At 36.5% G+C, this 26,699-nt stretch overlaps 1 protein-coding gene across 1 annotated transcript in view; it reads left to right on the top strand.

Annotated features, from left to right (window-relative positions):
- DCDC1 (doublecortin domain containing 1) overlaps window positions 1-26,699 on the top strand; it is a 469,967-nt gene that overhangs the window by 57,085 nt on the left and 386,183 nt on the right. Inside the window, exons 6-7 of the mRNA XM_006060826.3 lie at window positions 1,602-1,807; window positions 19,945-20,038. Coding sequence (XP_006060888.3) covers window positions 1,602-1,807; window positions 19,945-20,038 — 300 coding nt within the window. The remainder of the gene's footprint in view (window positions 1-1,601; window positions 1,808-19,944; window positions 20,039-26,699) is intronic.

Below are 26,699 nucleotides of genomic sequence, written 5' to 3' on the forward strand. Positions count from 1 at the left end.
TATCTTTAACTATTGTGAATAGTGCTGCTATGAACATACATGTGCATACATACAGTTATTTGACCACCTGTTTTCAATTCTTTCAGGCATATATGGTCTCATTAACTTCTATTTATTTTTCTAATTCTAATTCCTATCCATTTAAGGTTATTTAGTTGCTAAGTCGTGTCCAAGTCTTTGCCATCCATGGACTATTGCCCACCAGGCTACAGTCCTCTGTCCTTGGGATTCTCCAGGCAAGAGTACTGGAGTGGGTTGCCATTTTCTTCTCTGATTTAAGATTACAAAGTGATAAAATATGTCATTAATTTCTGTGAAGTTTTTTCTCTTCTTTAAATCTTAATCATATTTATAATCTCCTAGTTTTAATTTATTCTCTAAGTTTTGCTTTTATTTCTGCTCACTGTATATGTGTGTACATGTATGTATGTGTGAGTCTGTATATGTTGGTGGGGAGAGAGAGGGAGAGAGAAAGTTGTTTGAACATTTAATATAGCCATTCTGGGACCTGAAAGTTGTTTACAACCACTGGCTCATGTTTCATATCAGTACTATCAGATTTTATATAAAGTCCCATTTCTAAGTTCAAAAGGTCATGCTTCTTTCAAGGTAAATGCTCATAGCAAAGAGTTATTTGGAAATTTGGGCAAATAAATAAATGCAGCTACTTTCAGTTATATGCAAATAAAATTTTGTTTCTCTTATTAGGATAGATAAGCAGATGAGGGAGGAATCATTGTATTTTTGTAATTTATATGAACAGAAAATATAATCTAAAATAAATTGAATGCACAAATAAACAGCTCAGGTGCAAATTATTTATTTGTGAAATGAAACCTCTTGAAAAGAGAGGAATTCTGACAGCAACTTAGTATTGCAATATACTGCACTTCTATTCTTACCCTTACATTTTCAAAGTCATACATAGTAATTTAGTTGCACTCCCATTAATATTAGTGGGAGTTTTGAAACTTATTTCATGCACACATCTTTGAAAATGTATGGGTCAAAGTAAATTGTTAATGAAAAACTGGGTTTCATTTTTAGTGAAATAGTTTCAATCTCTTACCAAAGATGTCCTAGAAGGCACCTTCATTCTAGTCACAAGAGAAGAATTATGTATAAGACTACTATTTGGAGGTCATCTTCTTTAAAGCAACATGGTTAATAATCATATTGAAGAGGAAAAAAGTGTTTTCCCACCCTTAAAGGACACAAAAATTCAGGAGCCCTGTTGTTTACAAGTAAGCAAAGGATCTTAGACCCTTTCAATGGACGCTTTCAGCTCAGTGCACGTGATCAGTGATAGAGGCATGCTAAGGTGAATTTTAATTAGGACTAAATTGTGGTATTACTCTTTCATACCCTGAGCATCTGTTCCCTTCAGAAATGATGATTTATGCAGGCTATCAGAGCAGACAGCTTGCTACAGCTTATGTCACGGTTAGTGGGAAGCTGGTGGTAGCATTTTAGGAAACCAGCATCTAAATGGAGACTGGCCGGTGTATACAATATAGGTAATGGGGGGAGGGGAAGCGTGATGTGTCCATTTTTAATTTCGAAGCCAAATATTGACTTGACTTAAAAAAAATCTCTTCTAGACCATCTGTTGTTAATGAAGAAAGTAACTTGGACAATGAATGGGCTGATGCTTCCTACTGATGTCAAAAGACGGAAAACCAAGCCTGTTCTTTCTATTAGAATGCAAAAACGTATTGAGAAGACCTCAGCCCGAATTCTGCTCTTTAAGAATGGCACGGGGCAGGATGGGCATGAGATTACAGTGGGAAAGGAAACAATGAAAAAGGTAATCTTGTATTAAATATTGAAGTAAAAATTAAATTTCAAAGTTTTTATGGCTCTTGAAATGTGTTTTTTCCTTCTGTATATCACTGTCAGCAAATAAACTGAAATATTAAGGAGTCATTATATAGAATGCAAGAATTCAGCTGGTTAGAAGTATGTTTATTGCACTTACAACATAATTTACTTAAATAAAGCAATAGCATTTCAGGAAATAATTTGGCCAACATACTTGGCCATTTCCTTAGGTCAAAGTTATGTTTACACTTGAGGAGACATTCCAGTTGGTTATAATACTTTACAGGGTATTTCGGGTGAAGTCAATTTAGCTAGCTTCAAAGCTCAAACCTGCTCCTTTCCATTTAGAAGAGTAATTAAAACCTAGAAGCCCCTCTGGCTCTTCAGAGTAATCAATGACATCTGAAATAGCAAGGATTCAGTTTAAAAGTATCCATATGCATTTTAAAAAGTAAATCTGGATAGGACTAAGAAAAATCATTTAACAATTCAGCCAACTTTAAGAAACAAATTTTAAAGTATTGTCATATAAATGCATTTTTTAAAGAAGGTGCTTGTACTTCCCAGGTCTTTGATATTTAAAAATACAGAGAAACTAATGGGAATTTTGGTGGTGGCCGGGTGGAGGAGGAGGGGGGGGAGTCTTTTCATTCAGATAAGGATTTTTCAGTGAATCTTAAAGTAGCTTGAAAATAATAATAAAAACAATGAAAATTTATTAAATATGGATTGAGAGACAGTGAAACATAACCAAACTAGTTCGGTTTTAATCCTAGTTTTGTCATTCACTATCTATAAGACCTTTTATAACTTACTTTGAGTCTCAATTTCTTTATCTGAAAACTAGTGATAGTAATACGCCTATTTGATAAAATTGATGTTAGCGTTCAGTGTGGTATTATGTGTGGAGTACAATGCCTGGCACCCAGAAAGTTCCCATTAAATTCTTATCTTGCTATTCTCTTTGTGCTTGTGCTGAGTTGCTCTTTAGTCTCTGACTCTTTGCGACCCCAGCGGACTGTAGCCCCTGCCAGACTTCTCTGTCTGCTGGGATTCTCCAAGCAAGGGTACTGGAGTGGGTTGCCATGCTGTCCTCCAGGGGGCCTTCCCAACCCAGGAATCAAACCTGTGTCTCCTGCACTGCAGGGGGATTCTTTACCGTCTGAGCCACCAGGGAAGTCCAAGAATACTGGAGTAGGTGGCCTATCCCTTCTCCAGGGGATCTTCCTGACCCAGGAGTTGAACCAGGGTCTTCTGCACTGTAGGCGGATTCTTTACCAGCTGAGCTGCCAGGGAAGCCCATTCTTCTCTTTAGGACTCATAAATACACATCTAATAGAATTTATTTTTCTTATTAATGGGAAACATTTATTGTGAAATGAAGATAGCTATAAATCATTTTGTTATACCAGAATATTTTCAAAATGAATATTGCTTAAAACAGGTGAATAGTTGACTAGATATTGGAAATTTTTATTTTTGAAGTATCTATTTCTTCATCTACTTATTTTTGTAGTTGTTTTATAACTACATCTGGGTAAGAATATTTACTAAGGAGCTGGGAAACTGGATTTTATTTCCTTCTTATCTGCAGATTTGGATTATAAGTGAAATAAGGGATATTACACACCAGAGCAAATTGCTAAGGCAAGTTGTAACATCTTCCCTGGAGATTTTGAAAAACAGAGAATGCGGACATCTCTTGGATTGTTCAAATGTAGTCATTCCTGGAGATGGAAGCTAGATTAGACAACCTCTTGAGTTCAGTTCAGTTCAATCTCTGTAATTCTATGCCTCAGTGGTAAAATTGGGGTAATAGTCACTCTTACAGATTACATGTTCTTAGATGAAAGGTTGAGTATAAAACAAAAATGTCACTGCTATTTTGCTTTTTGACATGAGAGGTCAATTTATTTAAAACTGGGTGTTCAAAGAATTCTTTCACTTATTTTTTTCTTCAGTTTGTAAAATTTAGAGAACTTTCACAATTTTTATAAAAGTCAGAACATGATTCAGTAATAAATGTATTGTAAACATTTGTCTCAAAATTACTTTTAAGAATGCGGTAAAAGAGAGAAGGCAGTTAAATACTGGTGTTGGTGTTGATAGAACTTTTCGGAGGGAAAATAAGGCTAGCTAATTATTTTTTGAATAAAATTTAAATTTTGAAAGCTTTGTTGATAATCACAGGGCAGTGCCCATTTACCAATTAATACCAGATCAGCAGTAGGACTAAAAAGGTGGTATAGTCATAGGAAAAATGTAAATTATTTTCTTTTATGATAAAATATTAGGAATATCAGGGACTAATGGCTATTTTTAGATTATTGCTAAGTAATATAAAACTGAAGTAAAAAGTAAAGGACTCTAATATGGTGAAGGTTACTGCAGTGAAATGAGGGAGTTATGTAAGATGGGTGATAGTTGGAGCCTAAAAGTCCTCTCTGATACTCAGAATGGAGTCAAGGAGAAATAACTGTATTTCAGTAATAGATACATAATCAAAATGAAGGTTAAGAGGTTAGCTAATTAAGTTTCAATGAGGGCAAAAGTGATATCATTCTTCTCTATACTCTAGAATGTCAGAATGATGGTCCATCCCCTTGAAATTGGAATCAGGTGGTTTTAGAATTACTTCGTATGATTTTAGTAATCACATGGCACCCACTACTATGGGGATTGGCTAAACATTATCCATGTGTTGAAAAAGATATTAGGAAAAATTTTGGGGCACAAGTGCAAAGTAAATGGAAAATGAAAACTGCTTTAGATATATAGCTTTTTGAGGTTAGCATTGTGGTAGATAAGTTTTATTTTCCCTCAGTTACCTCCTGGAATCTTTGTCAGAGAAGTGGTATTAAGCTGTGCGAATTATTATATTATCCAGGACGTGTGCTCAGTCATGTCTAACTCTTTAAGACCCTATGGACTGTAGCCCACAAGGCTCCTCTGTCCATGGGATTGTCCCAGCAAGAATACTGAAGTGGGTTGCCATTTCCCCCTCCAGGGGGTCTTCCTGACCCAGGAATTGAATCCATGTCTCCTGCCTCTCCTGTATTAGCAAGTGGATTCTTTACTACTGAGCCACCTGGATAGCATCTCCTTTATGAGACATCTTTATCTTTTTATCAGCAGTTAATAATTATATTTTATTCATTTGTTTTTTGCTAGTTTTCTGTATTCTATCATTAATGGCATGAGATTACGGTGGTGGAAATGATGAAAAAGATAATGAAATCAATGAAAGAATGTAAAAAAGCCATGTTCTCTCACTCTCCAGTTTGACCTGATTATTCCCTATAACCACGTTAGTCCCTTCACCATCAACCTGGAGATTATCTTTTTCTCTCTCCTTTCTTGGATGCCTCTCTCCTAGTCCTCCCTCTATCTTCCTTTACTCTATTGTGCACATAATGCTAGTGACTTTCTGAATCAGAATCATCTGGTCTGTATGTTAAAAATTCAGACTTCTGGGCCCCACTCCAAGCCTATCAAGAATCTCTTGAGCTTGGGAATCTGAATTTCAACAAATGTCTCCAGCTTGGGAATCTGAATTTCAACAAATGTCTCCAGATGTTGCCTAGTCCCACTAAAATTTAAGAACTCTTGTTCTCTGGTGTTATAAAACCTCAAACTTACAAATTGATGGAATTTTCACAGTCTTCTGTTTGTTCTGTATTTCCATTTCTCATGTGGTATAAGAGAGAGATAAGCTGTGTGACAAGAAACAGTTTATGGGAAATTAGGTCACTAGTTGCCATGAGAACTAGTACAAGGAGTTCAGAAATCATGAAAAGGAAAATGTCAACAAGTTAGCAAGATGGGAGTAGTATATGTATAGTAAGTCTGACTTAGAAAAAAGTAAATTTTCCCTTAATATTTGTATGTAAACATATTTCATTGCAGTGATTTTTCCCTGTTACTACTGAAAGATCACATAAGTATTGAGGGAATTACTCACATACGATAGTCAGGGTATAAATAAATAATAGACTTTATCAAATGCCTTTAAGTCAGAGAAAAAGTTAGGTTTCTATGATATTTACCATTTGTTAGTTTGAAAAATAGCTCAATAAACAGCAACAACAAAAAAAACATTAAGAAGTTTAAGAAAGACTCTTGGGACTTCCCTGTTGATCCAGTGGCTACCAATGCTCACTCTCAATGCAGAGGGTGTGGGTTCGATCCCTGGTCAGGAACTAGATCCCATGTGCTGCAACTAAGAGCTTGAGTACCACCGCGAATGATCCTGCATGCTGCAACTAAGATTTGGTACAGCCAAATAATTAAATAAATAAATAAAATATTTTTTAAAAGGAGAGGTCCATTTCAAATATAAATTGATGCAAACATTATGGAAAACAGTATGGATGTTTGTTTACAAACTAAAAATAGAGCTACCATATTATCTAACAATTCCATTCCTAGGCATATATCCAGAAAAGACAAAAATTCTTAATTTGAAAAGATACACGCACCTCAGCATATCTAACAGCACTGCTTACAATAGTCAAGATATGAAAAAAACAACTCAAGTGCCCAAACCAGATTGGGCTTAAGAAGATGTGATATATTTACACAAGGGAATATTACTCAGCCATGATAAGAATGAAATATTGCCATTTGCAGTGACATAGGAGAAGGCAATGGCACCCCACTCCAGTACTCTTGCCTGGAGAATCCCATGGATGGAGGAGCCTGGTAGGCTGCAGTCCATGGGGTCGTGAAGAGTCGGACACGACTGAGCGACTTCACTTTCACTTTCATGCATTGGACAAGGCAATGGCAACCCACTCCAGTGTTCTTGCCTGGAGAATCCCAGGGACGGGGGAGCCTGGTGGGCTGCCATCTATGGGGTCACAGAGAGTCGGACACGACTGAAGTGACTTAGCAGCAGCAGACAAACCTAAATAATATCATAATAAGTGAAATCAGAGGAAGATAAATTTTATTACATATGGTATCACTTATATGTGGAATCTAAAAAATAATACAAATGAATCTGTATACAAACAGAAACAGGTTCATAGACATAGAAAACAAACTATGATTACCAAAGTGGAAAGGGAGGTTGGGAAGGATAAATTAGGAGTAGGGGATTAATGGATACAAACAAATATACATAAAACAGATAAACAGCAAGGATTTACTATATAGCACAGGGAACTGTACTTAATATCTTATAATAACCTCTAATGGAAAATAATCTGAAAATATATATATAACTGAATCATTTTTCTATATACCTGAAACTGATACAATATTGTAAACCAAGTATACTTCAATTAAAAGAAAAATAGGAAAGGCCCAATTTAGTTTAAAAAAAAATACAACCTGCGAAATTCCACAGCATGACTGTGGAATGTTCACATACAAATCAGTTGCTATAACAGAGATTTTCCACACAGTGTGAACTAAAGAATTTAGAGAACATTTTAAGAGATTCAAAAGGTAGCACCTGGAGTAACAAAATTTGATTAAGGATGTTCAACATGGATTCCGACAGGAGAGGTCATGCATAATTATTTATGTTGGAAGTTCTTTAAAGAGTTTTTTATGATATATGAGCAAAAGCCCATTGATACTCTTATTGCTTTAAAAATTAGTCTATTATCCATACCAGGGTTTAATATCAGATTAAAAAATATGAAAGCAGAATATTTAAAAATATAGAAATTGATAATACAGTTTATTCTCAAGAGGCCATGGATTGCCGGTTGTCTTCTATTTATGTAGTATGAATTTTAGGGTTATACAATTAAAATATTATTTCAGAACATTATAAGTGATTACTTGCCAGCCAGAATTTTTTTTGCATGAAATAATAAGGAGGGAGGTGGATTTCTTTAGCTAAAATAAAAACAAATGATAACTTTCAGTCTAAAGATTCATTTATGTTACAGATGGTAATTAAGGACAGTCTTTAACTTTATGCTTTAACTCCCCTAAACAGTTAAAACATAAACATAATATTAAATCTGAAAAGATAAATTTATTTTTGTTTTTTGTTAAAATTATAATGGTTTTATACTTACATTTTTTTATCTTGATACATTTAAATTGCTAAGAACATATAACAATAATGGTTAAATTGAAGCATTAATTAAATTAGTTTTTCATATATATATTACCATTAAGGTATCCTTGTTGAAGCTTAATTTCTGGACATTATAATTACAGAATTTTATGAAATAATACAATTTTATCTAATAATCTAACTACTGGACTATTAGAAAAATTGCTAACTTAGAAAATGGTGACTTAGGTAAGTTAACTGACATAACCAAAGTGGATTAACTGGAATAGCTAGGACTAGAATCCATTTTCGGACTTGAAGAACATTATTTTTTTTTGTTATGTGAAACTGCCACAAATATACTGTTGGTCACATTTCAATTCCTATGTGTTCTCACCTAAAAATGAGCTGTGTGCTATGTGTGCTAATTTGCTTCAGTCATGTCCGACTCTTTGTGACCCAGTGGACCATAGCCTGCCAGGCTCCTCTGTGCGTGGGATTCTTCAGGCAAAAATACTGGAGTAGGTTGCCATGCTCTCCTCCAGGGGATCTTTCTGACCCAGGGATCAAGCCCGTGTCTCTTATGTCTCCTGCATTGACAATTGGGTTCTTTACCACTAGTGCTGCTTAGGAAAATGAGTTAACATAACCATTAACAAAATTTGAGACATCTGTTTACAGTCATAACAGATAATCTAGTACTAGACCAGCCATCCCATTTTAAATAACTGAAAACTGCACAAAAAATATAAGACAGCTATGTTTAAACATTAGACAACTGGAAGCACCAGACTACCATGCTGGAGTGAGCAGGAAAAACTGAAGTGTGTACAATTTACCTTATCTTTATACCTAGAGGCAATTTTTGGACTCGGTCTAGGGAGAGAGAATCCAAGAAAAGCACAGTGGTCTCCACAAGACATCAAAGTTCGGGGAGGCTGAAATGGCTGTAGTATCGTGAAATGCCACAGATGAAGGACATATTTAGAGAAAAGTTCCCAAATTTGCCTAGGGTCCCGCTTGTATCTTGGCTTAACACTAAGTTACTCATGGACAGAGTAACTCCACAAGACCTGGCACAAGCATATACCAGGGAAAGAGCTAACGGAGATGTAAGAAGGAAACAGCTGTGGCGGTAAGTGCAGGCTAGGGCGACATTCCTATTTTGATCAGTCGGAGGGAAGGAAGTTTATTGAACTTGTAGGGGGTTCATGAAAAGACCAGAAAAATTAATTGTGGATCCAAAAAGATCAATAAAAGCTTAGGAAATGCAGAAGAATTGGAAGGTCAAATTAAGATGTCTTGCACTACCTCATTTCAACATTTATTCCAACATTTATTATAAAGCTAAAATAATCAAGACAGAATACTATTGGCATTGGGATACATATAAAGTGCAATGAAAGAAAATGGAAATTTCAGAAATTGACCCACACATATAATAGCAAATTAATCTTGATAAATCAGTGAGAAAAAGACAGGTTTTTTTTTGACAAATATTGCTGAAAATTAGATATTTGTATGATAAGAAATTACTCCGATCCATACTTCATCAAAGAGTAAAACTGAAAAAACTCCCAGAAGAGACTTTTTTTTTTTTTCCACAGCCTTGAGGTAGGCAAAGATTTTTTTAGCTAGGCTAAAAAGTCTGAACTAAAACAAAATGAAACAAAACTTATTAAATCTACTTTACCCAAAATTTTAAACCTTCTGCCCTTCTAAAAACAACAACAGAAATGAAAAATCTAGCCACAGACTGGAGAGAAGATATTCAGAAAACACATATCTGACAAACAATGTGCACTCAGCGTGTATATATATGTGTGTGTGTGTGTGTGTGTGTGTGTGTGTGTATAAATCTCTGCTAATAGTAAGAAGGCAAACAGCTCAATAGAAACAATCAAAAGATTTGAACACTACTAAGATACCTAGAAATAAACTATAGCACATAAAAAGATGCTCAATGTTACTAATCATCAAAGAAATGCTAATTAAATTCACAATGAGTTACCACTGCACACATGTTAGAATCAGTGAGTTCAGTTGCTCAGTAGTGTCCAACTCTTTGTGACCCCATGGACTGCAGCATGCCAGGCTTCCCTGTACATCACCAACTCCTGGAACTTACTCAAACTCATATCCATTGAGTTGGTGATGCCATCCAACCATGTCATCCTCTGTCATACCCTTCTCCTCCACCTTCAATCTTTGCCAGCATCAGGGTCTTTTCAAATGAGTCAGTTCTTCACATCAGGTGGCCAAAGTATTGGAGTTTCAGCTTCAGCATCAGTCCTTCCAATGAATATTCAAGACTGATTTCCTTTAGGATGGACAGGTTGGATCTCCTTGCAGTCCAAGGGACTCTCAAGAGTCTTCTCCAACACCACAGTTCAAAACCATCAGTTCTTCGGTGCTCAGCTTTCTTTATGGTTCAACTCTCACATCTATACATGACTATTGGAAAAACCATAGCTTTGACTAGACGGACTTTTGTTAGCAAAGCGATGTCTCTGCTTTAATATGCTGTCTAAGTTGGTCATAACTTTTCTTCCAAGGAGCAGTCATCTTTCAGTTTCATGGCTTCAGTCACCATCTGCAGTGATTTTGGAGTCCCCCAAAATAAAATCTGTCACTGTTTCCACTGTTTCCCCATCTATTTGCCATGAAGTGATGGGACTGGATGCCATGATCTTCGTTTTCTGAATGTTGAGATTTAAGCCAGCTTTTTCATTCTTCTCTTTCACCTTCATCAAGAGGCTTTATAGTCCTTCTTTGCTTTCTTCCATAAAGGTGGTGTCATTTGCATATCTGAGGTTATTGATATTTCTCCCGGGAATCTTGATTCCAGCTTGTGCTTCATCCACCCCAGCATTTCTCATGATGTACTCTGCATATAAGTTAAATAAGCAGGGTGACAATATACAGCCTTGACATACTTTCCTGATTTGGAACCTGTCTGTTGTTCCATGTCCAGTTCTAACTGTTGCTTCCTGACCTGCATACAGATTTCTCAAGAGGCAGGTCAGGTGGTCTGGTATTCCCATATCTTGAAGAATTTTCCAGTTTGTTGTGATCCACACAGTCAAAGGCTTTGGCATAGTCAGTAAAGCAAAAGTAGATGTTTTTCTGGAAGTCTCTTAGTTTTTTGATGATTCAACAGATATTGGCAATTTGATCTCTGGTTTCTCTGTCTTTTCTATCCAGCTTGTTAGAATGGGTAAAATTAAAAGACTGACAATACTGAGTTGATAAAAATCTGAAATAACTGGAAATCTCACAGATGACTGATGAGAATGCCAAATGATGCAACCACTTTTAGCTATTAATACTTAGTAAGAACAAAAAGTAAATAACAGGTGCAAATTCAGCCAATTTCCTGGCATCTTCAGATTAAAAAAATGGTTATAATATTTATTATAAGTCATTGCAAAATGTCTTAAATAGAAAGTCTTATCAAGTACATTTTATTATGTGTTAATTCATTGAAAATTTGTAATGTATTTGACAGTTTTTCAGTTAGCAAAAGAAGTATAATAACTGATTCCCTTTCTCAAAATATTTATGATAAATTGTAGTTCTCTTCTACTGAGCAAGTAGAATTAATTTCCAGAGGTGAAATATTTTTAGTAAATTAGTGAATTAATTTCATAGTTATCTGTTCATTTTCACAGCTTGCTAAATTTCTTCTTAAATTTTTCTTTGGGTTCTTAAATACTTTGCTTCTTAGGTTTATATAGTGATTACTGTTGCAATCTATTTGCCATGCTAATAATACTCACTGAGTTGACAGAAACAATGTTTCTCATTTGAGGAGATTGAGTCAAATTTTTTTTTCTGTTGGTTAGGAGAAGGCAATGGCACCCCACTCCAGTACTCTTGCCTGGAAAATCCCATGGATGGAGGAGCCTGGTAGGCTGTAGTCCATGGGGTCACTAAGAGTCGGACACGACTGAGCGACTTCCCTTTCACTTTTCACTTTCATGCATTGGAGAAGGAAATGGCAACCCACTCCAGTGTTCTTGGCTGGAGAATCCCAGGGACGGGGGAGCCTGATGGGCTGCTGTCTATGGGGTCGCACAGAGTCGGACACGACTGAAGCGACTTAGCAGCAGCGGCAGCAGGATGACTTTAGCTGCAAATAGTAGAAGATACTGACTCAAACAGATTTAAGCATAAAAGAAGCAAGAAATCCAGAGGTAGGGAGTCTTCATGCATAGTATGACAGGATTCCAGTTATGTTCTCTATAGTTTTCTGGATTTTGTTTTCTTTCATATATTGTTAACAATGGCCACTGCACAGACTGGTGTCAATTTGTCTAGAGGCAGAAAAGGATCATCTCTTCACTATGAGTGAAGAAATGTTTCCCAGAAGCCCTTTCTTGTGTCACATTGGCTAGAAATAGATTGTGTCTATCCCCAGATCCGGAGAAGGCAATGGCAACCCACTCCAGTGTTCTTGCCTGGGAGAATCCCAGGGATGGCGGAGCTTGGTGAGCTGCCATCTATGGGGTTGCACAGAGTCGGACACGACTAAAGTGACTTAGCAGCAGCAGCAGCGGCATCCCCAGATCATTCACTGATAGGGAGCATGGGATCACCAGAGTTGACTTATACCAGTCAAAATAATTATAGCCTTCCTTGAGTGAAAAGGAGAAAAAGTGATCCCTTAATCAAAATCAGGACAGCAAGGATGAGGTGGAGAATGAACATTGGGTAGGCAACTCAGAGATTACTTCAAATGTAAAAAGGTTTTCTAATTTATTTTCTAAGGAGAGTATAGGTTCAGTGCTCTGATACTAAAAAGAATTAGTTTTATTTGAAATATTTTTTCTGGAATTACACATACTTTAGTTACATCATAATTTTACAACATTGATCAGAAATTTTATTTGCTACTTTTATCAGACTTTTCAAAACAATGTAAATTTAAGATGAAATGATTTTAAATTAGGCATATATTAGCTTTCACTAATTCATTAATTTGTAATATTTTTATGAATAAATCTGCCAAGCATCTGGATTTGAGGATGTGAAAAACCATGATCTTGTCCTCAAAGTAAAGTCTCTCAGTCGTGTTGGACTCTGCGACCCTATGGACTGTAGCCTACCAGGCTCCTCCATCCATGGGATTTTCCAGGCAAGAGTACTGGGGTTGGTTGCCATTTCCTTCTCCAGGGAATGTTCCTGACCCAGGGATCAAACCCAGGTCTCCTGCATTGCAGGTAGATACTTTACCGTCTGAGCCACCAGTCTAGTGATGGAAAAGGTGTTTATAAAATGATCAAATTATTGAATATGAAATAGGTGACAGGGAGGTCTTCTGAGAAGAGATAAGCAGAGAGCACAGCATATGAAAAGATTCCATGGCAGAGTGAGCAGGATGGATCCCATGAATTAAAAGTTTAGCTTATGAGGGAGAGAGTAGCCTGTAAAAAACGTTACAGATTTTTGCCTTTTTCCTCCAAAGAACTGTGAGAAGTCATATAAATGTTTTAGTTAGGAGTGGAAGAAAGGGTACCATATTTATTTTTGAAGAGATTACTTTGGTTCTCAGTGGAGGACAGATTGGGTGCTCCAGGGAGATGCAGGGAAACTATTTGTTGAGTATTGCCAGAGTCCTAGTGACAGATGATAATAGCCTGGACCTCAAGAGTGGAAATGGATAAGATTTTTAGAAGATAAAATCAACAGGCCCTGATAATAGCTTGGATAGATGGCGTGAAGGGAAGTGAGATGTTAAAGCTATCAAGGATGATTTTGCAGTTTCTGGTTTGCATACCCAGATAGAAGGAGGTATCTTTCCCTATGCCTGGAAGAAGACTAGGCTTGAAGTGGAAGAGATGGGATTCAGTCTTGGACATGTTGATTTTGAGGGATCTTTGATCTGTTTGAGTGAGATAATGAATAGGTAATTATTTGGTCTGAAGCTCAGAGAATTTCAGGGGTAGGCATACCAATTTGGAAGTTGTCAGTGTTTAGATAGAAAATGAAACATTGGAGCATTGATTAGATTGCCATAAGAGAGAATTTAGTGTGAAGCAGGAAGAAGGCTAGGACTACCTTCAAGAATTCCAATTAATGAGTAGAGGAGGATGAGCCTATAATGAGAAAAAAAGGCAGGAAAAGAATTAGTGGATTATCATATTTCAGAATTCAGGGAATAAAGGGATTTAAAGAAAGAGGAAGTTAGCTCAAATGCTATTCAAAGATTGAAATAAATGAGCATGAAGAAAATGTCCTTTGGATTTGTCAATGTGGTAGTCATTGTAAATCTATGTGATTTGTTTGTTTTGTTTGTTCAGTAAGAAGGTTGGGGAGAAATTAACCAAGAAATAACATTGTAAGTAACACCACTTCACAAATTTGAGATTGTGTGAAGTGAGGGACTAAAATCCCAGCATTTGAGAGGACTCTGAGAAACTGAGAGAACTCAGAGGAAAGCTTGTTTTCTTTTAAAGGAGGTTGATGGTCTAATCATTTTTGTTGATCATGGGGAGAGTTTTCAGAGTCCGCAAAGCAAAGGTCTTAGAAATGGATGAAGGAGTTGAGGATACTATATGAAGAAGAATAGATAGAACCTTAAGTGAATGATAATGCTGTAGACTGAGAGTAGGAATACTTTTTCTGTAAAGGGTCTGACAGCAAATATTCTTCATTTTCTATACCATAAAGTCTTTGTTACAACCACTCAGCTCTGACGCTTAGTGTGCAACCAGCCATAGAAAATCTATAAATGAACACCATGGCTGTTTTCCAGGAAAACTTTATTTATGGGCACTGAAATATGAATTTCATATACTATGATATATAATTAAAGTGTGACAAAATGTTATCTTTCTTTTGATTATTTTTTAACAATTAAAAGCATGCAGAGTCTTCTCAGCCTACAAGCCATACAGAAACAGATTGTGGCCAGAATCGGCCCATGGTGTGTGTAGGGTGCTGACCCCTGCTCTGGAGGATCTTTTGAAGGAGGTGTGTGTAGAGGGCTGAATCTGGGTTACATTTCTGGGCAGTGACTCATAAAAAGCTATTAAGATTCTTCATCTTTGAGGAAGTCAATAGTGTTGGATCTGATGGAGTGTAGACTCAGCTCACGTGGCCCAGGGTTATGTTGAGCTAAGCACACTGTCTCACTTTTGGGTAGTACTAAACCAAACTCAGAGACTTTAGACTATGAAACCATACCACCTCTATGGTGGCCATTCCAACAGCTGCAGACTGCACCAGATATGCCTGGACATGGAGGTGACTCCCCAAACTATAAGCAGATGGACTCAACTAAAAACAGTTTGTGGAAAATCTCTTCCCATGTTCTTGTCAAGAGGAGTCTAGTTTTACAGTGTAGTGGTTTTTAGATTTTAGTATCAGAAGAGTTCTCTATAGCCTAAGCTATAAGAAATTATCAAAAAAGTAATATTTTAACAAGCTTAACAGCTACAGATTAGTGGAAATGGTATTTTAATTAACCTTAAGATTACAGCAAGCTAACACTGTTAAATATTTTAAATTACAAGAATGACCTTACAAATAGGGGCTTCCTTTTAGGACTTTTGACAGAAATTTATATTGATACTAATTTATACCACTTTTAATTTGCTATGAGGAAATGATTACTGAAGGTTGGCAATGCTTAAACACTGCAAAGATCTTTCATCTTGAAAGTAGGAGAGTGGCAGTTTTGCTGATGCATTATTAATTTCTAATATATCTGATTTTTGAATGCCAATTTAAAAACTCATTTAACTCTTAAAACTTGGCTTGCACAAACATTATTACTGATGTTTTAGCAATGAAAGGAGAAGAATCTCTGAGTTAAAAAGCCATGTAATTTTACTTGGCTAATTTTTTAAAAACTCAAAGGCAGCAATATTTTAAAATCATCAATATTTTAGTTGAAGTAAAGGGGATTATCTTTAAATAGTTCATATTTTGCTTAGCTTAATTGGTAAATTATGATAAAACTTTAGAGGATATTTAGATATTTGAAGCTTCACTAGTAACTGGGGAATATGGTTTGTATAAACGGCTTCATTGCACTTTTAAATAATAGATTTGAAATCTTAAGAAATTGAGAACTAAACGTAACAAATGGAAAGATGAAGAAAGAACATGAGTATCCTAAGGACGGGGTTGCATCATTTTAGGGTTTATGGGACCAGCTATAGGAGCTTCCCTGGTGGCTCAGATGGTAAAGAATCCATCTCAGTCAGGAGATCCCTGGATCAAGAAGATTCCCTGGAGAAGGGAATGGCAACCCACTCCAATGTTCTTGCCTGGAGAATTCCATGGACAGAGGAGCCTGGTGGCTCCATGGGGTTGCAAAGAGTCAGACACGACTGAGTCACTTTTACATAGGTTCTTGGTAATTTTCAAGGTGACTGGCTATGGAAGAATGCATTCTGAATTACTCCTTTGAGTATTTTTGTCAATGAGGCAGGCAGTGGTGGTAATTGCAAAAGGATAATATTTGGGCACAGAGTCATATGGGAGAAAGTGATGAAAAGAAGAATTTTTCTAGTCAGACTGTGTTAGTTGCTAAAAATAGATCGATCCCATGCCAGTGTTTATATGTTCCACTCCTTTCTGTCTCAAGTCCCAGAAGAAACTGCCGTTTCTTTTCTGATGCTTTCTCTCTTGCATTTTTGAATATTGCTTTCTGAGCATCTTTAAAAAAGGTTTCAGTCCATTCGATGGGAGTCCTAGGTTAACTTGTGTGTAGTAGTCACTAAAGAAATTGACCCAAGAGATTAGGAAGGAAGGCAGGAAGAGTGAGGTTTGGAATTGCCACACTTGTTACCTTATTTGTTTGGGTAGCAAGGACCAGTCCCAGGTATGGGCAAGTGGACTAGAGAGAGGTAGGGGCCGTTCTAAGTTAGGGAGCCTTGCGTTTGACTGATGAGGACACACGGCCTTGGTTCTCCTGCACTGACACACTGCAAGTGGCGACACTGAGGTTGATGGATTTGCTCTACATGACAGTGCTTACAGTCACTTATGAAGTACATTGCAAGTACCTTGTTATCTAACTAGCTAAAGCACTGATGTTGTGACTGTTTCCCTCATAAATTAGAAGGTTCAAGATTATTCCTATCCCTGTATCTTTAATTATGAACGTTCTTCTTGGTTTTGAGAGAGACAGCAGCAATATATAGTTTTTGAAAAACTGCCTGAAGCTCTGGATTGCAGCTAGGGTATAAGAAACACACAGAATCATGTAAATGCCCTTGGGAGTACGTGGCATGGGGCAACATTATTGGTCATGTTTAAGGCCAAGATAAAGGCTGAGAATTTCTGATATATCCAGTTAAGGTTAGTTTGTCAAATTAAATTCATTGGTTAAATATTATTTGCCTTTTAAGTGCAACACATTACTAGATACAGCAACTCGGATGATAAGCCAAATCAGTCATGGTGTTTGAAAGTTGTTCTCCAGACTGAAAGAGAAGTACAGTTTTGCCTCTATATACACGTTAACCTGGTTTTAGAAAAGGCAGAGGAACCAGAGATCAAATTGCCGACATCCGCTGGATCATCAAAAAAGCAAGAGAGTTCCTGAAAAACATCTATTTCTGCTTTATTGACTATGCCAAAGCCTTTGACTGTGTGGATCACAACAAACTGTGGAAAATTCTGAAAGAGATGGGAATACCAGAGCACCTGACCTGCCTCTTGAGAAACCTGTATGCAGGTCAGGAAGCAACAGTTAGAACTGGACATGGAACAACAGACTGGTTCCAAATAGGAAAAGGAGTACGTCAAGGCTGTATATTGTCACCCTGCTTATTTAGCTTATATGCAGAGTACATCATGAGAAACGCTGGGGTGGAAGAAGCACAAGCTGGAATCAAGGTTGCCAGGAGAAATATCAATAACCTCAGATATGCAGATGACACCACCCTTATGGCAGAAAGTAAAGAACTAAAGAGCCTCTTGATGAAGGTGAAAGAGGAGAGTGAAAAAGTTGGCTTAAAGCTCAACATTCAGAAAACTAAGATCAAGGTATCCGGTCCCATCATTTCATGGGAAATAGATGGGGAAATAGTGGAAACAGTGTCAGACTTTATTTTTTGGGGCTCCAAAATCACTGCAGATGGTGATTGTAGCCACCATGAAATTAAAAGATGGTTACTCCTTGGAAGGAAAGTTATGACCAACCTAGACAGCATATTAAAAAGCAGAGACACTACTTTGCCAACAAAGGTCTGTCTAGTCAAGGCTATGGTTTTTCCAGTGGTCATGTATGGATGTGAGAGTTGGACTATAAAGAAAGCTGAGCATCAAATAATTGATGCTTGTGAACTGTGGTGTTGGAGAAGACTCTTAAGAGTCCCTTGGACTGCAAGGAGATCCAACCAGTCCATCCTAAAGGAGATCAGTCCTGGGTGTTTATTGGAAGGACTGATGTTGAAGCTGAAACTCCAATATTTTGGCCACCTGATATGAAGAACTGACTCATTTGAAAAGACCCCGATGCTGGGAAGGATTGAGGGCAAGAGGAGAAGTGGCCGACAGAGGATGAGATGGTTGAATGGCATCACTGACTCAATGGACTTGAGTTTGGGTAAACTCCATGAGTTGATGATGGCCATGGAGGCCTGGCCTGCTGCAGTTCATGGGGTCACAAAGAGTCAGACACGACTGAGAGACTGAACTGAATATGTTAAGCTGTTTCAATATGTCTGTTGTCACAAAGAGAGTTGATTGGGCTTGGATTAGTATTACAAGCTCTAGTTTTAAAATAAGGTTAAAAGTGGGCAGAAATGGAGGCAGAGTGTTATCAGTAACTAGAAAAATTTTTAAGGTATATAATCATACAGTGAACATTGTCCTTCAACAGTTCTTGGTAATGTAAAGCAATATATGATAGCTATGAATAGTAAGGTTGGAAGAGATAAGTACATTTAGTTTGGATTTGGAATGTGTTATGGACTTTTAAATGATTGTGGTAAGTTTCATGTTTGGGGAGTCACTTCCTGAAGCCTCATAATGCCTGCCCTCAGGTTCCTGAGACCTCTCAACTCCCCTCTGTTAATTTAATTTTTCTTGTCTTGTGAGTAGAGCTTTCTTTCCAACTGATGCATGTTTAAGTCTTCCCTGGTGTTGGAAAGGTGATTGTTACACCTTTATAAGGGCTATTTCTATATCAAGAACACATTGAGAAATTAAAGAGAGAAGGACTTTAGCATATTAGAAACCATCAAAAGTGAAGTTCTTCATAACTAATGAGAATGTTACTGTATAGCATAGGGAACTCTGCTCTGTGGTGACCTAAATAGGAAGGAAATCCCAAAAAGAGGAGATACATGTATACATACAGCTGATTCACTTTGCTGTGCAACAGAAACTAAGAACATTGTAAAACAACTATCCTCCAATAAATTTTTTTAAAAAAGTGAAGTTCTTCAAACTCAGATTCATAGAAAACCTTGAAATGTAGTTTATTAATTCCATTTTTAGTACCCAAACAGTGTAAGTTATCAAAGTGAACTGTGATCAGATAATATTTATAATTTATTTTGAAAGTGAAAGTGAAGTCGCTCAGTCTTGTCCGACTCTTTGCAACCCCGTGGACTGTAGCCTACCAGGCTCCTCCGTCCAGGGGGTTCTCCAGCAAGAATACTGGAGTGGGTTGCCATTCCTTCTTCAACCCGGGTCTCTCACATTTCAGGCAGACACTTTAACCTATAATTTATTTTAGGACACTTGGAAAGAATTTAAAAGCTAAAGAAAGTACCTTAAAACCTAATCTAAAATATAATATCCTCCCATTGTAAAATAAATGAAAAATATGTTAATAGAAAAGAGCAGGAAAAATATAGAAGTCTCCCAGAGTTTTTCCATTTATGAAATAATATGTGATTATTTTTAATATTTCTTACATCTTTCTCTTTTTTATTAATATTTGTGTGCTTAAAGTACAGTTGGAATTAGCAATTTTAACTGTCTTTTTCTATTTCATATATTAGAAACATTTGATAAATCACCTAATTTTATTTTATAATTTTAAATAGCCATATAGTAGAGAAAGAACTTTAAATGTGTTTTCAATTTCGTTAGAGCTAACTGTGATAAATTATTTTTAAGGTTTTTTTTTTTCTGTGTAGGTTTTAGATATTTGCACAATGAGAATGAACCTAAATGCACCAGCCAGATATCTTTATGATTTATATGGCAGAAAAATCAAAGAGATTTCAAAAGGTAAGTGGCAAAGAGTTTGTAAACTATGTGATACTATCTCAAAAGACATTTACATAATTTTGTTTTTACTGTGTACTTTTAAAAGGAAAACAGACATAAAACCCAGCTTAATGATAACATGAATAAATATGTCATTCTTATAGAAAGGGAAATCATGAAAGATTATTAAAGTTTAGAGAAGCTTCTATTTCAGCATGTTTTAGTCCATTTGGGTACTGTTTAAAATACCATAGACTAAGTGGTTTAAATAAACAAACATCTATTTCTTACAGGGATGGAGATTAGTAAGCCCAAGATCAAGACATTGGTAGATTCTGTATCTGTTAAGGGGCCTTTTCTGATTCATAGACAGCTGTCTTCTAACTGTGTCCTTAGATAGTAGAAGGGACAAGGATGCTTTCTGAGGTGCTTTGTATAAGGACATTAATTCATTCATGAGGGCTCCCCCTCCTTGACCTAATCCTTTTCAAATACAATCACATTGGGGATTAGATTTCAACATATGAATTTACAGGGGTCATGAACATTCATCTAAGCAGAGCACAAGCTTAGATTTAAAAAAAAAAAATGAGTATTTTAACCTTAGCAAGCCATACTTAATAGACCAAAGTAATTGATATACTTTCATATTTAGCAACTTCTATGATATATAGCTTTCAAAAGAGAAAGATGAATTGTGCTACTGTATGCTCAGAGATTTTTTTTTTAATGTTTTGGCTAACTTCTAGAGGTTTTTCAAAAGTCATGAAATGCTGTAAAACAATTTTATTGTTTGTGTTTGTCAAAATAAGAGATCTTCCTCTATATTTTTTTTTAATTTTATTTATTTTTAAACTTTACATAACTGTATTAGATTTGCCAAATATCAAAATGAATCCGCCACAGGTATACATGTGTTCCCCATCCTGAACCCTCCTCCCTCCTCCCTCCCCATTCCATCCCTCTGGGTCGTCCCAGTGCACCAGCCCCAAGCATCCAGTATCGTGCATCGAACCTGGACTGGCATCTCATTTCATACATGATATTTTACATGTTTCAATGCCATTCTCCCAGAGATCTTCCTCTATATTTTTAAAGGCGCTGATTTGCCATTCTTTGAAAGCAAAAATACTTGATTCCAAATTTGTACTATCATTAAATTACCGTCAGTAACAGAGTCGGACGCGACTGAAGAGACTTAGCAGCAGCAGCAGCAACAAATATTACTTTACTTTTTTACTTTTACTGTTTAAAAATTTTACTTTTTATTTCTTTAGTAGTAGTTGATATTCCTTTAATAGTGCCACAGTTACACTATTCAATATGCTACTTTACAGTTCTATCACTTCATTTAAACCTTGAGTTCACATATCTGAAGACGGCCAAAATCCTAAGTGGCATACTTAACTGCAAGGCTAGATCCACAAAGATGTGATTTTAGGATATAGCTACACTGGATACTCCCATTTGTTTCCATTATCCTTGCTTTTATTGTATAAAAGCAAACTTTCCTAGCTTTATCATCCTTAATGAATCCTATTGAGTGATCACTGTGATAGTTTGATACTTATTATTTATAACTCTTAAATTTTTTTGCTAAGTATCATATATTTATATATGTGTGTGTATTAGAAATTAAATCTATGTTTCTTGGTTTTTTTTAACATTCATGTTAGGTATAAGCATTATTTTTCATTTTATTAGGAGTTTTCTTCTGAGGATTTCAAGGCACTTGTAGACACGTACCCATTACTATCTAAAAGCATTAGCTATTTACCTCTAAGACATAAGTAACACAAGAAATTCCTCCTTATGTTTTTTTTCCAGGGGAATTGGGAGAGTAACATTATTAAAGTTGATCTCTTCCTTCTTACATTTTTGGCCCCTACCTCATCACATTGGTTAAATTTTCTAGGATAAACAATACTACATAACTGCTCTTAAATTTTCATTAAGAAAATAAAGAACACTTTTTCTTAAGATCCTATCTTGCTTTGAGTAATTTCCAGCTCACCTGGAATTAAAAAATTGTATTTGAGTGAATTGCTAGAGTTGAAACTCTAAGAAACCCTGGTTAAGATAAAAGTTTAAATTTAGATAGTTGATTTTTTTTCCCCATCCCAAATGTGGTATAACAGAATTACTTATCAAAACAGAAAAGTTCTGACTCCAAGGAGTGAGACTTCATGGCTGCCAGGGGCGTTCAGATTCGTGCCTCATGCTTCATGTGTCCCAGAAGTGTGTTATTATCACATTTTAATGCATGCCTTGCCCCGTGGTTTTGCATACTTATAAAAGCTTATGCCAGCTGAAATTAGCCTATGCAACTACTAACATGTGGAAGCATAACAAGTTCACTGGACTTAAAATACTTAAAGAAGCTAATCCTGTTGGAGGAACTTCCAGTCTGCAGCACCCTAGTCACTTAACATTAGGTTTTTGCATTTCTTTTTTCTTTGTTTGTTAGTATGATTTTGTGCATCAAGTGATTGAGGTCCCTAAAAACTTTTATGTCTGATAGTTTTCTGAACTTTTAACTTTGGAAAGGTCAAGTGTTATATAAAGCTCTCTTTTACTTTAAATAAATGCCAACATTCTGATTTTATGTAGGACTTTCTTTTGATTGCTTGCTCAGTATCAGATCAGAAAAAGTCACTTAATGATGTTTAATATTAATATCATAGAAATTATATTTTATTTTAAGCACAAATTAGGAGTGTAATGGGTATCAAGAGCGAAAAGTAACAGATGTACAAAACAAAAAAAATTTCTCCTAACTGTTGCTTCTTTTTTGGCATTAAATATACTTTCAGGTGTTCCTCCTATGCTATGAGAAATTCGCACATTTGACATGACATTAATCCATTTTTTTTTTTTTTTTACTTTTCGAAATCTGATAAAACCTTCAAAATCCCATAGGATTTGCAAATGGTCAAATTTCTAAACCATAGAAGATTTTAGCAAAGAAATTTACTTTGTTCTATGTGGAAAAGTTCTTAAGTTGTGTTTCCTATGTTGATCTATTCTTTTGAGAGTGGAAGAGAACTACTCACTGTGTAAAGATGCTGTATTCCTATATATGGTCAACATTACTAGTACAGCGTTTCTACTAGAGCATGAAATAAGTATGAGAAATGCATTCTGCAAAATTACACCCTCAAAAATAACAGGGCTGTGAGAAAAATAGGTTTGAGGAAGACCATTCAAAGTCTATATACTTTTAAAACTGGAACACTATGTAAAATAAGAATTATTAACTTAGGAGATAATATGAACAGTCTGGGTATTCATCTCAGAGTTCTGCAGAAGATAGTAAAGCTGCACAGAAACAGTAGAATGTGAGGCAGTGCAGAGAAAGTCAACTGGGGGCCTAAGTCAGTGGGATTTCTTTAAAGAAGCCACAGGAGGAAGCAAAACTCCCACAGAGAGTCTTGCAAGGCAGAGGGTGCGCCTTTCTGGGAAGGGAGTACCAGTGCAACAGCCGAGCTGATGTCTTTTATCTTCCCTGCTAAAGGACAGAGTTCTACTCCTACTCTGTTGGTCTCCATTGCCTAGGAAAAAAGCATGTATTCACCTACCAAACTTTATCTTGCTGACGTCATTACCCTATTTACCAATCATATATGAGCTACCTGGGTCATAGAAGTGCTTGGTAGTGGCAGAACACATGTAGATAGTATTAGATTTTGATGAAGTTGTTTAATAACACTCTTATTCCCCTTAACATTCCCCAACCTTTTGTTCTCTTAACTTATTACCTTCTCTCAACTTAATTATTGCACCGTGGTGAATGAAGGGAGTCATTCTTCCTCTTAAGAAAGGCCATAGTCTCTTAGGACCTTTCTGATGCTACTATTCCAATAACCAAGCCACTCCTCCCCACTACTTTGTGGATCTTTCTAGATCACGGTGGGTAGTATGAAATGTACCCTAGAAGATTCTGAAATGAGTTAGAATAGTACATTAATTAAGTTGGCTTCGAAGTCATGCTATGAAACACTAAACATTCATTTCCTGTTCCATGTCCTACTTCAGGTTAGCTGCCCAAAATAGCTATATATTCTTTAAAACTTCTTCAGAGATTCTGCAGTGATATCAAATGACAGGACTAACATATTCCAACCACAGAATTCCAATAACAGGCCCTCAATGTGCAGGTTTACTCTTGCCCATTAGCAGATTTTTGTAAAGAAATCAAATTTGAAGAATAAAATGCCAAAGAAGTTCAAATCCAAAAATGTTAAGTCTTCAGAGAAGTGAATTCCAAAATCAAATAATCTTACCTTTGTGAGCTAAAATCCAATAAAAGTTCAAACTTTTGAAATTAAAATTCAAAGAAACTGAAGTCCTTCCTGTTTTATGCTTTCCAGTATCAGCCAGATGGCTTCTGGATGCCTGGTTTGAGCTGGAGTTCCTCCAGCAGCTACCGTCTGGGCTCCTGCCGTGGGTGTCACCCCTCAGGACCTCAGAAGTTGAGATGGGTCTCCACCAACTTTCTCATGTTCCCTGCTTCCCATAGAACCAACAGATGACCGCATTAGCCCGACACCCAGCACATTCAGAATAGAATCCATTTCCCTAGTTTCTCATATGATCTTTCCAAGTAAAACGATGTTTCCTGTTTGGCATGATCCACACCCACATGACCGTTGCCAAAGACCATGGCAGAGACTAAGTGAAGGAAGGCAAAGAAGAGAAACCATTGTTCATGTAAAACTTGCCAAAGCGCCAGCCGATTTTTATTGTTGAGCGGAGTATATGACGTGTGACATAGCTCGAAGGGAAGCAGCTTCCCACCGAAACATTATTTAAGCATTATGTATTTATAATATTTTTCTTGAGAAATTGACCATTGTACACTGTCTTCTCTCTCAGTTAAGTGCTTTGATTTTGGAGCCAGAATTCAGATTTCAGTTATGCCACTTATTGTATGACCTTGAGCAGGTTATTCAGTTTCTCTGAGAGTCAATCTCCTAATCTATAAGATAGGGATTATCATATTTACTTTAATAGATTGTTGTAAGAATTAAATGAGGTCTACTTAGAGTTCTTAGAACACGTGCCTGCCACTTGGTAAGTGCTGTAGAACATTATCATCATTATTGCTGTTATTTTTATTCTGGAAGAGGGTACTGAGAATGTTGCATTCTTGGAACATTTAGAAATTTATATTAGTGGTGGCCTCCGTCATACTTGTTCAACTTATGAAAACAACTCTTCCATTATTTGCCTTTGTAGAATATTCCAGACATCTTAATATTCTTTTCTCTCTGAGTCCTGTGTTTCTGGACCCCATGCTGAGCAAAGGGTAGGCTCTACCTGGTGGCATAGCACCCACCTTGCTCTGGGAGCGGTCATTTCAATCCTGGGTCCCAGTGGCTGCTGTACTGACCTCTGGCTATGGAGCTGTCAAAGCCTAAGAAACTTCTTCGACGGGCATGGCTTCCCCCTTATCTCCACATCAGTTCCAACTGGAGAATGACTTTCAGTGGATTTCTGAATTGAAGCAACTGTTTGTGTTTCTGAGGCCCGTGCTGCGTTACGTGCCCAGTGGCGACCGTGACACTACTGCCACTTGCCCTGAAGACGTGGCTTTTCCTCAGGCTTTGACTGCTCCTGGCCTTGAGTTTATGTTTCTGTCCTCATCTGCTTCAGTGTTTGGGATTTGCCTCTGGGGCCTGTCTCTACTATATTACCGTTCCTTTCAGAAAAATTCCCTTCTGTAACAGATTGGGGCAGCATAGTTTGCAGAAGTTGAGTTTTTTTTTTTTTTTTTCTTTTCTCTTGCTTTCCTTTTGCTTTCTGGCCCATACTTGTGTTTTTCTAACATATTTCTCTAGCTTTTTTTCCTTGCAGGGTCTCTCATGGTTAGAGATATGAAGTCAATAAGTTCCAAGTTTGTCAATAGCATCCTTTGTTGAAACCAGTCTTATCCATTTTCACCTTACTGAGTTAAATAATCCTACCAGGATGTATTTTCCCACAGTTCAACATCTAATTTAGATCTTGATTGGACTCCTTCACCTATTATTACTCTGCCTGAATCTCCTGTAATGTAATTCATTTTGCCTTTGCCTTTTCTTAATTTTAGGCACATAATTTTTTGGAGTTCATTAAATACTTTCTTTGGAGTGCTTTATGTAATCTTCCTTGTATTCTCCTCTCCAATTTGTTTAGATTTTATAGGTACTCTTTGTATAACTGTTCTGTCCTCATAAGAGATTCTCCAGGTGTTCATACTATCAATTTATCTGTAACTGACATACCCCCTCTTCATAATATTCAGGATTCTGCCTTTGCTGGGGATTTGTTCTCTAGAGAAGATTTGCTCTCTGATGTCTCTGTGATTTCTCTGTTGGGTTTCACTGGGGCTCCATTTCCTACTTCTGATTTTGTAATAATTAAAATATATACTCCTTTAATAATAACTTCTTTAAGAGTAGTTATACTTGAATGTACCTCCTGTACCCTCGCACCTTCATGATTCAGTTTTTGTCTTCGTATCTGTAAAATGTGTGTTCTCAGATCAGATGTTTAACTTAATCTAAGGAAATTTTTTTTCCTCCTTGAGCTAAATAAGCTGTCTTATTTATTTTCATGCATACACTGTTATTTTCTGATTGTAAGATTGAAGCATATTTTAAAACCACTCTATTTTCTTTTCGATTCCTTTAACGAATTT

Source organism: Bubalus bubalis, chromosome 16, assembly GCF_019923935.1.
Source record: "Bubalus bubalis isolate 160015118507 breed Murrah chromosome 16, NDDB_SH_1, whole genome shotgun sequence".
In the NCBI taxonomy this organism is placed as follows: domain Eukaryota; kingdom Metazoa; phylum Chordata; class Mammalia; order Artiodactyla; family Bovidae; genus Bubalus; species Bubalus bubalis.